Raw genomic sequence first — 14,287 nt, 5'->3', positions numbered from 1 at the left:
CAGCTAATTTTTGTATTAGTAGAGATGGGGTTTCACCATGTTGGCCAGGATGGTTTCTGTCTCTTGACCTTGTGATCTGCCCACCTCGGCCTCCCAAAGTGCTGGGATTACAGGCATGAACCACCGTACGCGGTCAAGATTTTTCTCTTTATTATTGGTTTTAAGCAATTTGTTCATGCACTGTGTTGGAGCAAAATTATGTTTCTTGTATTTGGGATTTGTTGATATTTTTGCATCTGTGGGTTTATAGATTTAATCAAATTTGGAAAATATGCATTATTTAAATAGTTTTGTCTTTTTCTTCATTTCTCTCCTCTTCTTGATGGACTCCAGTTATATATATATATGTATTAGGCTGCTTGAGATTGTTCTGTGGTCTTGCTGTCACCCAGGCTGGAGTGCAGTGGTACGATCATGGCTTACTGCAGCCTCCACCTCGCGGGTTCAAGCAGTCCTTCTACCTCTGCCTCCTGAGTAGCTGGGACTACAGGTGCATGCCACCACACCTAGCTAATTTTTGTATTTTTTTTGTAGAAATGGGGCTTCCTCATATTGCCCAGACTGGTCTTGAACACCTGAGCTCAAGTGATCTGTCTACCTCGACCTCTCAAAGGCTGGTCTTGAACACCTGAGCTCAAGTGATCTGTCTACCTCGACCTCTCAAAGTGCTGGAATTACAGGCATGAGCCACTGCACCTGGGTATCATTTTGTATGGTTTCTATTGCTATGTCTTAAAGTTCGCAAGTTTTTTTGTGTACAGTGTCTAAACTGTTGTACACATAATCTCTGGATTTTTTTATACTAGACATTGTAGTTTTTATCTGTAGAAGTTCAATTTTGTTTTAAGTTTTAAGTTTTTTTATGTCTACTTAGCATACTGAATCTTTAGATTCTCAAACATAGGAAATATAGTCATAAGAATTGTCTTAATATTTGTCTACTAATTCAGTCATTTTCATGATTTCTGGATCAATTTTGATTGATTTTTCTTATTGGTGATATTTTCCTGCTTATTGGCATGTCTAGTAATTTTTAATCTGATGCCAGAGATTGTGAATTTTACCTTATTGAATGCTGGGTTTTAAAAATTCCTATACAGTACTCTTCTGAATACTTTACCTAATGGCCTGTGTGTTAGGAGGTTTGTCCACTCTGATTGGAAATGGGCAATATTCTTGGCCCTGTATAAACGCTGTTTCTTTTCACCTTTTTGAGTAGTCTTTTTCCTCCATCCTCAGATAGTTTTCTCACGTGCATACACCAGTCAGTACTCTGCTGAATTCTCCAGTAGACCCTCTGCAGATCTTTGTTGTTGTTTCTCTGTGCCTTCTCTCCTGCTTGGTACCCTTTCTTGTGAACTCGACCTCCTCAGAATTCTGGCTTTGTCTCCTCAACTATGAGAGCCTGCTACACTTCACCTGGGTTTACTTTCACTGCCAAGTGGAAACTATAGGCAATAAGCTGGGGCAGTTGTAGGGCATGTTTTGTTTTTAGTCTTCTCAGGGAACAATAACATACATTGCTTGATATCCAGTGTCTTTAAAACTGTTACTTCATATGTTTTGCACAGTATTTTAGTTGTTTTAGGTGGGATGTTAAATCTGACTCCTGTTACTCTATTATGGCCTGAAATGGAAGTCCCCTGATTTACTATTACGTAGGCTTTTAAGAGTTGGAGCACTTAAAAAAATCAGTTTGTACAGAACTAAGCATAATTTTATTTGCTAGTAGTTATGTAGGAATATACTATAGAATCTACTAGCAAAGGTAGTTCTAATATAGCACATATTTAAATTTATTTTTGTAGTACCGTATTATTAATGAAAACTTGAATGTTCTTCAGAGATTTATAAGAATTACTATTTTGCTATTTTGTTAAAACCTTTTAAAAGTTCTAACAAGCATGGGTAGTTCTTGGTAATGGAATTAAACTTTATGTATATTTCATGTATATAAATTTTGTATGTATTTATTTATTTAATAGGTCTTCATCCTCCAGGTCCACCTTTAGCAAGACCTATTCTCCCCCGAGAACGAGGTGCTTTGGATAGAATTGTTGAATATCTGGTTGGTGATGGTCCACAAAACAGGTAATATTTACTGGGGTGGTAGATAAATGAAAGTGAAAACAGGATGTGTGTGTGTGCACACACTAGGTGTTCTACAGTTTTGTGGCACCTATTTTCTGACTTCATAGCATAATGGAATATTTTATAGCCCTGCAAAAGAGTACATATTCAATTATTTGACAGTAGAAGTTTTGACAACATAGTCTGGGCTAAATCCATTTTGAAAAAATATTAACTCTGCTATAACTTTTAGAGAAACTAGATTATTTCATTGAAACTTTTAAACTTAAAGAGCAAAAACATAATGCAACTCTGATAGGTTCTAAGAAATGGAGCTTTATAGGTATCAGTACTGGACTCGGTGATAGTAGTACTTTTAATGTTAAGAGGAATTTGCATGTATTTAGTACTTAGCAGTTCTCAAAATGCTTTTCCAATTCTTAAAATAACTCTAGGAAGATCGTATGATATGTACAGAGCAATTGTCAAAGTATAGATTTTTTAAAAATGCATAGGGTAGTAGATGTTTGACAGCTCTCCTAATTATTATTTTTAAAAAGGAATCAGAATTTAATGTTTATGTAATGAATTGTATGTTATTCAAAATAGAATGACATTTGATATAGTGAAGTATTCGTTGAGTATATCCACAGAGAACTGAGAAAGTATATAAATAGAAAATGAGGAAGATGTTTAGTGTAACTGGGAAAGGTATAAGAATCATGTATAGAAATTAATCTTTGGGTTGTACTAAACAAAATTAAATATGTCTATTTGCTGCAAGACTTCTCAGGTTTTAATAATGTTCATTGTGAATCTCTAAGAGGGTTCCAACTTTTCCAGCCTTATCACAGATTTGGAGGCTTTCATCCCCAGCACTATACTTTGGGAAACACCAAAATTTAAGTGTTCAGTTGTCAAATATGTTTCTGCTAACTTAGTAAAGACGTATTCATTTAACTGTTGCTTAGTTTATTTTAAATTTGATGTATAAATTATATTTTTAAATGCTTGAAATTTGGGCTTTGGTTAATTTTGACTTTTGTTTAATGAATATTGTTTGTGGTTTACTAAGTCTCATATAATTTGTTATGGCATATTTAGCTGTGTTAAAATATAAATTAGTCATGCTGGCTAAATTAGTCTCTGTCATGAACTTTGTCTGCTTTTGTAATTGGTCTGTTCATTTTTCCTTACGGTGTAGGTATGCACTTATATGCCAGCAATGTTTTTCTCATAATGGCATGGCTTTGAAGGAAGAATTTGAATACATTGGTAAGAATTATTGGGCAATGAGATTTAAATAATTTACGCTTAAATATTTTATTCTATGCCATTTTCTATGCAGTGTCATTTTATTTTATATACTGTCTTTGTATACATTGGTTAGGCATATTATCCTTATTTTAGTACATAGAGCAAAGCAGGGAAGACAATTCAGGTTTTTTCCTGTGTAATGTACAGCCTCTAGGCCAGTTGTTCTCAAACCCCACTGTGCATCACAATCACCCGAAGAGCTTAAAATAATTTTGATGCCCAGGACCCATTTACAAAGAGTTTCATTTAATGGACTGAGTATGGCGTCCAGGCATCAGTATATTTTTTAAAGCTCTGCAAATGATTCTCATGTGTAGCCACTGTTAAAAACTGTGGTAAATTGAAAATACTGCTAAAATATTATGTACTACATTTTCATGGGTAAATGTGCAAGGTTCTGGATTTTAAAATACCTAATGATTCTGGTGACTAGAAATGTAATCTCACAAATTCTTTTAAGTCATTAATATTATTCTGCTATCAACCTGCTGTGTAACTTATTATATAGTTAGCCTGCTATGTAACCTATTATGCCTTTTCTGCCTTTAATTTTAAAAATTAAAATTCTAATAATTAGGAAGTATGCTTTAGTTCTGTTTAGAGCATCTACCATATTATTATTTAAATAACATGCGCAGTAACTTTTAAAAGGTTCTTTTGAATATCTGCAAAAATAATCTTAAGTGAGTTAACTAATTAGTCCTTGAACTTTGTTTGGTTTGTGGTTTTGCTTATTTTTAAAAAATTCTCTGCAGCTTTTCGATGTGCCTACTGTTTTTTCTTGAACCCTGCGAGAAAAACCAGACCTCAGGCTCCAAGACTTCCTGAGTTTAGTTTTGAGAAGAGGCAGATGGTGGAAGGTTCAAGTTCAGTTGGTCCCTTGCCATCAGGAAGTGTGCTTTCATCAGACAACCAGTTTACTGAAGGTATGAATATGTTAAACAGTTTTGCCCCTTAATAACATGTGTTGTTTAGCAATAATAAAAGCATAATGCTTTTAGATAAAGATGGATTAATTTATCAGATTTTGCTGCATGCATATGTCAACTATTGCTCTGTTACTGTAGCCTTCTGTGTGATAAGTGTGATATGTTTTACTTTTAACATGCAGATTGTATTGTGATAAGCAGCATCTAGCATCAGCTAGTTAAATACTGTTTATGGGTTTGTATCTACCACATGAATTGGTAGAAATTACCAGAAAGCAGGAAACTTTGGAATTATAAAGTTATCCTTGCCTTTTTTTTGGATTACTGTTATCAATAGGACTGGTATTTCATTGAAACAATTTATAAAGGTTCAGAAGATAAACATTGCCTTTGATGTAAAAATCAACCTTGTTTTAGAGAATTTATCAGAATTTATTGGGCTTTGGAATTTATCTTACAATTCTGTTTTAGGAATTCTTGAGGAAGTTTCATGGAAAAAAATGGAAAAGATGAGGTGGAAGATTAGACTATTGCCAACTGTTTCTTGCTACAGTGTTAATATTTGGCCAGGAGCTCTTTGTTAATCAGCTCTGAATTATGAAGATTGCCAAAATTATGAAATAGGCCATAATATTTTGTTGCTATGTGTGATATGGAAAAAAATGCATATTAGAAGTTTAGTTCACATAATTTATTTACCAGTCAGGATTAATTATTTTAATTTCTAGGAATTACCATTTACATGTATTTGATATTTTCTTCATAAAAACATTGAGTACTGTAAAAATTGCTTTAATTGAGAATATTATATGAAGCAGTGAATTTTCAGATATCAGAAATTTAGTATGGGATTTGAGTATCTATATATTTTTTTTAACTTTGAAGAGTGAACCTAAAATGCATGTGTTGAATTGGGCTTGGCTTTTGGCTTACTAACAAATATGGAAGTGAATTTGAATACAGATAGCTATGATAGAGGCCTGTTTCTTCCAACACTGAATCAATGCATTCATCTTCTCCAAGTCTGCAGCATCAACTCCAAACAGAATGTCCATTTTTTTTCTTTTGCTTAAGTTGTGCTCTGAGCTGCATGCTGTCACATGCAAACCATCTGCCTTGCCATTGCAGCCTCTTGGAACTGAAAATTAAAGGATTGCATACAGAAGATGCCTAGAGGAAAAATTGAAGTCTTTTCCATGACTAGCCCTGCTTATAGAAGCTAAAGTGAATATCTGTAAGCTAATTATTGGAACAAAAACAAACAAAAAAGACAAGACAAGAAAAAACAGCCAACACAGTGAAAATCTTGATAATGAGTCCCATGCTTTTTATCTTCTGCTAAAGTCAAGATAGTTAGCAAACAACACCTAGCTATACCTTTCCTTCTTATCTAATCTAGGAGGAGCAATACCCCAGATGTCTCATTTTCTGTCTGAAATTCCTGGAAAGAAGTCTTACTTGCTCAAACCCAACCCCAATAAGGTAATGTTATTACATGAAGACAAAACTGGAGGCACGGTTTGATAACTCCATAATGCTAAAAACTGAAGCAAGAATTCCATTTTGTTAAGATAGTTTCTAGAATAATAACTTTCATACTTCTCTTTGGATTCATCAAAGTGGCCATGAGCATCTTTTTCTTTGGCTTTCCAGAAGATTGAAACTTTTCTCAAGACTTCTAACTCAACACTGTGGCACACAGTTATCAATTCCAAGCTGGCTTCCTTTAGTAAACAACTAGAAGTATATCTGACGAACAAATGAAGCTGCATTTGTTTTGAACACCGGTGGCTTATGATTATATTGGACTATTAAGGTCATATCATCTCAATCATCTACTCTTTGCTAACAGCCAATGTTTTAGACTTCTGATTTCTAAATGATGTAGATACTTGCGGTCTGAAAAAAAAACTTTTCTGCTTTAATTCTTATATTATTAAAAGTATTGAAGTGGCTCATTCTTAGCAGCAGAAATTGTAGAGATGAAGTTATTGAAGTTACAGATGGAGCCAAAAGGTAACTTTCTTCCATCTGAACTTTTCTTTAAACAAATATCAGTAATCATTTTTATGAGCAATCAAGAATTAATAGAAGAAATATATTTTTTTCAATCTGTGATGTAAGGATTTTGAAGTTAAGTTTTGCCTGGATTCTGATTTTGGAAGATTTCTCATTTAGGATGAGGCACAAAGCTGTTAAAATTTCTGGACCACTCTTTAGAAAAACATACAGAATCTTGGAAAGTTTTCAACAAAGGAGGAGACCTAGAAGAAATTTCTCCCATTATTTTCTCACCTGAATACCTAGAGTATTTTTTTTCTGGAATTTTACATCCAGATGCTTTGGTAATAGATTATTAGAGAAATACAAGAAATTATGGATATAGATTGTCTTTTTATTTGAGGGCATACTAAATACGCCAAGGAATGAACTGCTTTTAGGCTCCTCAGTTTCTTTTATGGTTAAGTGGATAGTACCGTAACACTTGAATCTCTGCTAAGTTACATTACAGTGGTTTATCAGTTTTACCTTTTTTTAAAAAGCATTCTTTTAATGGTATGTGATAATCATTAGAGTACTAGGTTTCTACATTGTTGGTATTCTAATGCAGTGATTTTTTTGGCTAGCATGTTTAAAAAATGTTACTGTTAATATTTGTGTTTGTATTGCCCGGTTGTGTTTGTCTAGGTCTCATGCAATTATTTTAGTAGAATATAGTTTTTGTCCAATTGAAAATAACTTCCTGATAATAAAACTCATGGCATCTAATCAATACTATCAAAAATAGCAAGTGAAATTTATATAAGGTAAAATTTAACTTGATAATACGATTTTAAAGGTCCTTCCCTTTCTTTTATGCAAAATACTGTTACCATTAGGTTGCACTGAACGAGGGAAAATTCTAAGTTTAGTATTTTTGTTATGATGATCCAGGAAATTAAAGTATTTGATAATGTAAATTTTGTTGAATTCCATGTATTTACCAGATCTATTAAATAATCTTTTTATACCTTTGTTTATATTTACTTATGTGCAGCCTTCTCAAGATGTAAACTTGCTTGCAGTATGTTTTTGCATGTTTGTTTTAGATATAGAGATATTTTGGCCTTCTCACTCCCTTTTCTAAAACACCTTCACTTAATAGTTTAGTTTTAGATCATTGCTTAATAATTAAACTCTTGGCCAGACACGGTGGCTCACGCCTGTAATCCCAGCACTTTGGGAGGCCGAGGCGGGTGGATCACGAGGTCAGTTTGAGACCAGCTTGGCCAATATTGTGAGACCTTGTCTCTACTGAAAAATACAAAAATGATCCAGGTGTGGTGATGCGTGCCTGTAGTCCCAGCTACATGGGAGGCTGATGCAGGAGAATCACCTGAATCCGGGAGGCGGAGGTTGCAGTGAGCTGAGATTGCGCCACTGCACTCTAGCCTGGGCGACACAGTGAGACTCTGTCTCAAAAAAAAATAAAATAAAATAATTAAACTCTTAACTTGTCTAATTGATTTGTTCAGAAGTAGTAAATAATTAAATGGTATTCTGTGTGTTGATGAATACTAGCTATTATGAGTGGTTATAATTTAATTGAATTTTATTTACTGAGTTATTGAGTTGAGTTGGGGTGAAATTTATACCTTTGTTTCTTAAATATAAGTTAACCATTTTCCTTAAGGCAGGAAAATCTTGTAAAAAGTGCCTTGTTTAAAACTTGTGAGTTCAAAGACATGTTGTCAATTTTAATTTAACACAGTTCCTTTGGGTAAGTTTGTAGCTTACATATATAGTGGGCACTGATGTGTTAGCAAGGCAAAAATATATGAAGTTGTTTTGCTAGACTATTATTTAATTTTCTTAAAAAATTATTTTTTCAAGAACTAGAGTAAAAACGTAAACATGATATTCTTTTATTTTATTATTATTATACTTTAAGTTCTAGGGTACATGTGCATAACGTGCAGGTTTGTTACATTTGTATACTTGTGTCATGTTGCTATTCTTTATATGTTTTTGCATGTGTGTAGTTTATAGGTGAGGCAGTGATATTCATTATATAATTACACTGTTTTATGAGTTTCAGTTTTCTAGCTGAGTTGAGACTTTGTTCAAACAACCGGAAGCCAATTGTTACTATTTGGTAAAATAATAATAATAATAATAATAATAATAATAATAATCTCCCAAGAACATTGAGGTTGCGATGGGGTAATGGCAGGAGTGGGGAAAGAAATTGCATGGATCATTTTTTGTTTTATCACATTGTGGTATATTGTTTTCTTAGCATTATAGATGCCAGAGTTGAGTTTAAAATTTTTCTTACAGATGGAATTAGGTAATTCAGGTAATTGTTTCATATCTGAGTGGGCCATAAAGGGAAGAGTAGGGTTGTTTAATTAGTGTGAACACAAAGCCTGGTTTCTCTCATAGTATTTTATGCCCAAATATTAACATCTTCTGAAATATATTTTATTCCACCAAGCTCTTTTAAACTACAAATTCACAGAAGAAATTTGCTGTTTTTGTTAGAATGGGCAAATGATGAACTTCCATAAAAATGAAAAAAGTATGTTTGTAACACATTAAGTAATCTTATAAAGCTCTGTGGTTATTAAATGTAATTCTCTGTTAATCATTTACACTTAATTATTTAGATCTTGTTTGATGACTTCTTACAAAATGGCATTGGCATCCAAACATCCATTACCTAACTTATTTAGACTACCTGATGTCTACATCGTAGGTGTCATATCACATACCAATTTTTTGTAGTGTTACTGCTGTTAAAAAATTGCTTTTCTGCAAATTAACCCAGGAGAAGAAACTTAATCATTAATAGGCTCTTTGATTATTTTCAGTTTCCACACATTTCACCAATTTTGTAGTCTTCCACATATTCTCTGAAATACAATAGTGACTGGAAAACTTTGTGTATCTTGTTGTTTTCTGATTATGATAGCACATGGTATTTCTATGAATTCTTGTATTGCAGACATTTAAAAATTTCAGTATTGTAGTTCTCCTCCTTGTATTAACCACTTCTTTATGGCCCCAGAATTTGTACATTAAATTGGCTTTGACAAGTAAAGTCTATTTTTGAAAATAGTAACATCACAAAACTTTAATATGACAAGCCTTGAATTTTGATACCTCTCCTGTTTCAGTACAGTATTGAGGCAGTCTGTCAGATAGAATATGACAAACTATGTGGGCCTGTTTCCACTTAAACATGTTTATTGGTGAGTTACATCCTGGATTCTGAGCTTTTTGTTTTTTCATTTCTTGTGGCTTTATTGGTTTGTTTCAGAAGGCTTACTAAACTATAAGAAATTGTGAAGTTCTTGCCAAGTAAATACTGCTCTATGGCTAGAGAGTTGTGGAAAACCATGATGCTTAAAATTCTGTCTTGGATACATTCTGTGAGGGTAGAATTACAAATGATTGGTGACTCCTGAAGTTTTCCACGGATAACTTGTTTGCCCTTGTAGCAGAAATGATTTGTACATGCCTGGAGTTTCATTTGCCCTTTCTGCTTTTCCTTTCTGCTCTGGAGCATTGAAATAACAAAATTCGAGTGAGTTACTGCTTTTCTAACTTGGATTTTTATAAGATTCCAAGTGTGTAGCAATGCTATTTTAAGTTCCATATTAAGATACAAATAAGATTTTAAAAAATGAAATTTGGCACAAATTAATTTATGGACATTCCTTACTTTTTGTGAGCATAGGAAGTTTTCATATAGTAAAACTATAGAATTTGGGCCTTTATTCTACGTATCAAAAGGAGGAAGGTAGTTATAACTGATTATATAAGCCAGAGTCCAAGATATCTCTTTAAAGAAATAATTATTTTTAAGTATTTTAAAAGTCTTGGCATAGAGTATGTGAGCTATAGATAATTTGTGTTTGTTAAAACTGGTATGGTAAAACCATGGATTTCTAAGACTTCCATATTAACATGTGTGCATATAACACATAATTTCTTTGCAAAACAATTCTATTTATTTAGCAAAACTGACCTTTATTATACAAGGAACTTAATTAGAACTTTTTGCTAAGGCTGGCCTTCCCTCCAGAGTTTTTGAATTAGTAACATTTGTAGTATATCTTAAGGAATCATCTATAAGAGTAGAAATATCTGCTTTTTTCCTGAACTGATATGGTTTAGCCATATTTCTCCTAGCAAAAATGTTAATTGCTGTTTTTTACATAAACAAATAAATACTTTAAAGCTATATTTTTATCTTTAACATAGAAATTGGGTGGCCCAAAAATTATCTGCTTCAGTCATTCCCTCCCCCATCCTGTTCTTTAAATTTTAAAGAATTAAAGGCAGTTTATTCAATACAATTGTTATATTATTATTAAGGGATTTGAATTAAGTAATACTTAAAAAGAGAGTTTAAAAGGAGTAAATTTTCGGTAGGGACTAGTACCCTTACTTAACTTCTGCTATGGAGATGCGATTAAAAGACTCTTCTCTTTCTCTCCCTCACATGCTAGGTATATAGTACATTCTGACCCAGAGGTTAAATACAGAGGACTTATCTTGCAGAGGGATGAGGAGAGACTAGCCATGCCTTTGGAAAAGATAGAAACCTGACTTCCCGGTTTTTCGATAATAGAGATATATATCAGTGTAGGAAAGCACCATCCACCCACACCCACCCACACCCACCCACCCACAAAATATACATTTACACATTGCTTACAGGGTTCTCTGGACACAAGGGAAACAGTTTCTTCAGGAAATGTAATCTGGACATTAATATATTTGCATTGTTTGCTGGACTATTGTATTATAGCACATAATTCTGTTGGGACTATGATTTTTGGACATTCAACTTTCAGATGTGTCTTTAGTAACTTATTTTGTATGAAAATATGGGACATTAGAAGAAGTATAATTATGGGTTTGTTTCCTCTGAATTACTTTTTTTCTTCTACCATACTAACTGTAAAGGGAGTTATGTACTTATTTTAAAAGACTTTAAGGATAATGTTAGACAATTGTATGGTTTCTGTGTGTGTGTGTGTGTGTGTGTGCGCGCGCGCGCGTGTGTGTGTATTTATTTTTTGCTTGCCTTATTTAGCAGTTTTAACATTCGGGTATTCCTAAAGTTTTGAATCTTTATCTTTTCAGAATCTTTAGAGCAAGATGTTCTTGATAATAGTACAGAGCAGACAGATGACAAAATGCCAGCTACAGAACAGACACATGAAGGGATTGAAAAAGCATCTGACTCAGAGGAACCAGAGGAGAAACAAGAGACTGAGAATGAGGAAGCCTCAGTGATTGAAGCTAACTCCACAGTTCCCGGAGCTGATTCTATTCCTGATCCTGAACTAAGTGGAGAATATTTGACGGCAGAGTAGTAAATGCTTCCACGTGCCTTCAACTGCATATTTATAGTCTTGTTGATGTCAGTTATTGCTTTTTCGGTGGCACTTTCTTTTTTTGCCCCTCTAAGGGTATGCTTGTGTATCATTTGAATTCAGATTGCCTAGCTATTTGAACATCTCAAAGTTATATATACTGGGTATTAAAATTAAAAGCAAGTGATATCAGTGAAGTAAGATCCTTTTGAATGTACAAAGACCCATGCTATTGAGACAGGTTTTAGATATTTTTTATCCATTCTAAAAGTAAACAAACATGATTGCCTTCTTGTTTTCTGTATGTATAACCTGTAAATATCCATTTTGACATAGGAAGAACTTTGGTTAAGAGTAAGTTCTCTAATTGTGTTTGTTTTAAGGAATGAAACTTGGTTAAGATTTTGACTACTTCATTATTAAAAATTGATAGAATTTTAGCTCCTGAGATATTTACAACTGGGGGAAATGTCTATTTAGGCATTTACATTAAGTGATACGAAACTTGTTATTGTTACTACATAGGCACTGGTACGAATTCTCAATAAGAATGCAATGGAACAGTTAGGTAGAACCATAACTACATAGGCACTGGTACGAATTCTCAGTGAGAATGCAATGAAACAGTGAAGTGCAGTGTTTCTTTTTGATGTCTTTTATTTTACAACTGGGCCAAAGGCACATGATGTATATAATTAGTTTATATTTACACATTAGCATATAGGAAATATTTCTGCACTTGACTGTACTTGAATTCCGAACATTATTTATACATGTAAAATGATGATATATAAGTGAATTTTGTGCTCTTGTTTGTATTTTATTAAGGAAAATAAAAATAATCTGGCATCAGTTTCATTTTGCTAAATATCTAGTCTTCTTCAAACAGTATCTTGGTGGGTGACTTGGCTGCCTGAAAAATCTTAGGAGGAATAGCTAACAATACAATAAATCTGTAGATTCTTCTTAGAGCAAATTATGATACTTTTATTCAGACTTGTTTCCTTTCTAGTTAAGAGAAATAGTGACATTTAGAGGTTTTAATCAGAAGTTAGGTTTTTCTGATTCAGGAACGTCTTAGGCCAGGCATTTGTAATTTTTAACTTTGAGAAACAAGTTTTGTGAGAATAGGATGTGGATTGCTGGTAGTTAATTGGATTTAATATTTGTATTAAGGATTAACTGGAAAAAATGTATCTCAGTGCTAATTCTTGGACCTTTAATACAGTGTGCTTATCTGTTATGGCCTCCTTTTATCTCTCTTCTCCAGTATTAAAAAAAAAAATGGAAATCAAGTTATTATGCTGAAGGGAAAAATATACCTGTATAAGAATGGTGTGTCTGGCTAATGTTTCTAAGTTGCACACAGTTTATTAAAAACTGAACAAAACATTTTTATCATTTGAAAATCTATTTTTATGATTTAATATCTCATATGTGACAATTTTTTTTTTTTTAATTCAATCTGTTAACAGTCTGGGACATCTTGGTATAGTAACCAGAGTTTTTGAGCCTACCGTATTGGGCTTAAATTTCAGGTCTGTAGTCTTGGGCAAGTCACCTAAACTCACTGAGATTATTTTTTCACCTGTAAAATGGGAAGAATTATGTTTATTTTTGAAAGGTATTAGGATAATTAAAAATAATGTAATGTGCCTAGCACACTACCTGATAATGGTGGTGTTGGTTCTTATTAACGTCTTTAAAATATGCAAGGACCGTAAGTTTTTCCTCTTGCAGATAAGGAAATTTAAAAATAATGTGAACATGTAATTCAGCTGCTCAGATTCAAGCCAATGTTTTTTGCATCAGCTTTTCTTTATTGTATGTATGTGTATAAATGCATAGATTAAGGAAATAGGAAACTGAAACTCTATAGAATAAAATCTTTTTAAAAATAATTGCATCAGGTTTTTTGTATGTTACTTACCCATATGTAGTTTAGTAACATCTTGCTTAGTCATGTTGTTACAAAACGTTCAAATTCTGATATACATTGCTTGAAAATGAGTGAGTACCTCAGAGAAATTTGATAGACTCAAACGGATAGTATGACAAATACCTTTGAAAGCAATATGGAGGAAGGTTAAAAGAGGATTAGTAAAATTAATGCAATAGGTAACATGTTTGTAACCATATAGTATCCTTTTAGACACAAAAGCTTATTTTCATTATTATAATAATAAACAGTTAATGGTTGAAACAGTAGTAAAATGTCCTATTTTGATTATTAAGACTAGTATAAATGAGGAAAGCCAAACTATTAAGTACCATTAGCTAGAGTGATCTTAGCTTCCTTGCTTACAATTGCTCAATGGGTCATCATCTAAACTCTTCTATGTCCTGAGCATGATCTACAAACATGGTCTAGCTTCTGTCTCTCCATCTTCCCTCCATCATTGTGCTGTGGCCATATGGAACTCCTTTCAGTTCTCTGACCATGCCCTTTCCTGCCTCAGATTTCAGCTTAAATTTTCCCTCCTCAGAAAGATGCCTTCCCAAACTCCCCATCTAAAGCTGGCCTCTGCCTTTTACTCTCTATCATGTCGCTCTCTACTCACCATCCCTATCACAATGTGTATTTGATTTGTTTGCTAGTTT

General features: G+C 33.3%; 1 protein-coding gene across 9 annotated transcripts in view; it reads left to right on the top strand.

Annotated features, from left to right (window-relative positions):
- LNPK (lunapark, ER junction formation factor) overlaps positions 1-13,584 on the top strand; it is a 78,820-nt gene extending 65,236 nt beyond the window's left edge. For 4 of the 9 annotated variants that reach the window (XM_015432384.4, XM_045367293.3, XM_005573545.5 and 1 more), the window contains 4 exons: positions 1,986-2,091; positions 3,275-3,345; positions 4,143-4,313; positions 11,454-13,584. In XM_015432384.4, coding sequence (XP_015287870.2) covers positions 1,986-2,091; positions 3,275-3,345; positions 4,143-4,313; positions 11,454-11,686 — 581 coding nt within the window. In that variant the 3' untranslated portion in view covers positions 11,687-13,584. Of the gene's footprint in view, positions 1-1,985; positions 2,092-3,274; positions 3,346-4,142; positions 4,314-5,444; positions 6,333-11,453 lie in introns of all 9 variants that reach the window. The other 5 variants (XM_074008605.1, XM_005573546.5, XM_074008604.1 and 2 more) reach the window with 3 other exon arrangements.
- Positions 13,585-14,287: the final 703 nt, after the last annotated feature.

Source organism: Macaca fascicularis, chromosome 12 (assembly GCF_037993035.2).
Source record: "Macaca fascicularis isolate 582-1 chromosome 12, T2T-MFA8v1.1".
Taxonomy (NCBI): domain Eukaryota; kingdom Metazoa; phylum Chordata; class Mammalia; order Primates; family Cercopithecidae; genus Macaca; species Macaca fascicularis.
Note: the sequence above shows the minus strand (reverse complement) of the source record. Positions and strands in the feature narration are given on the sequence as shown.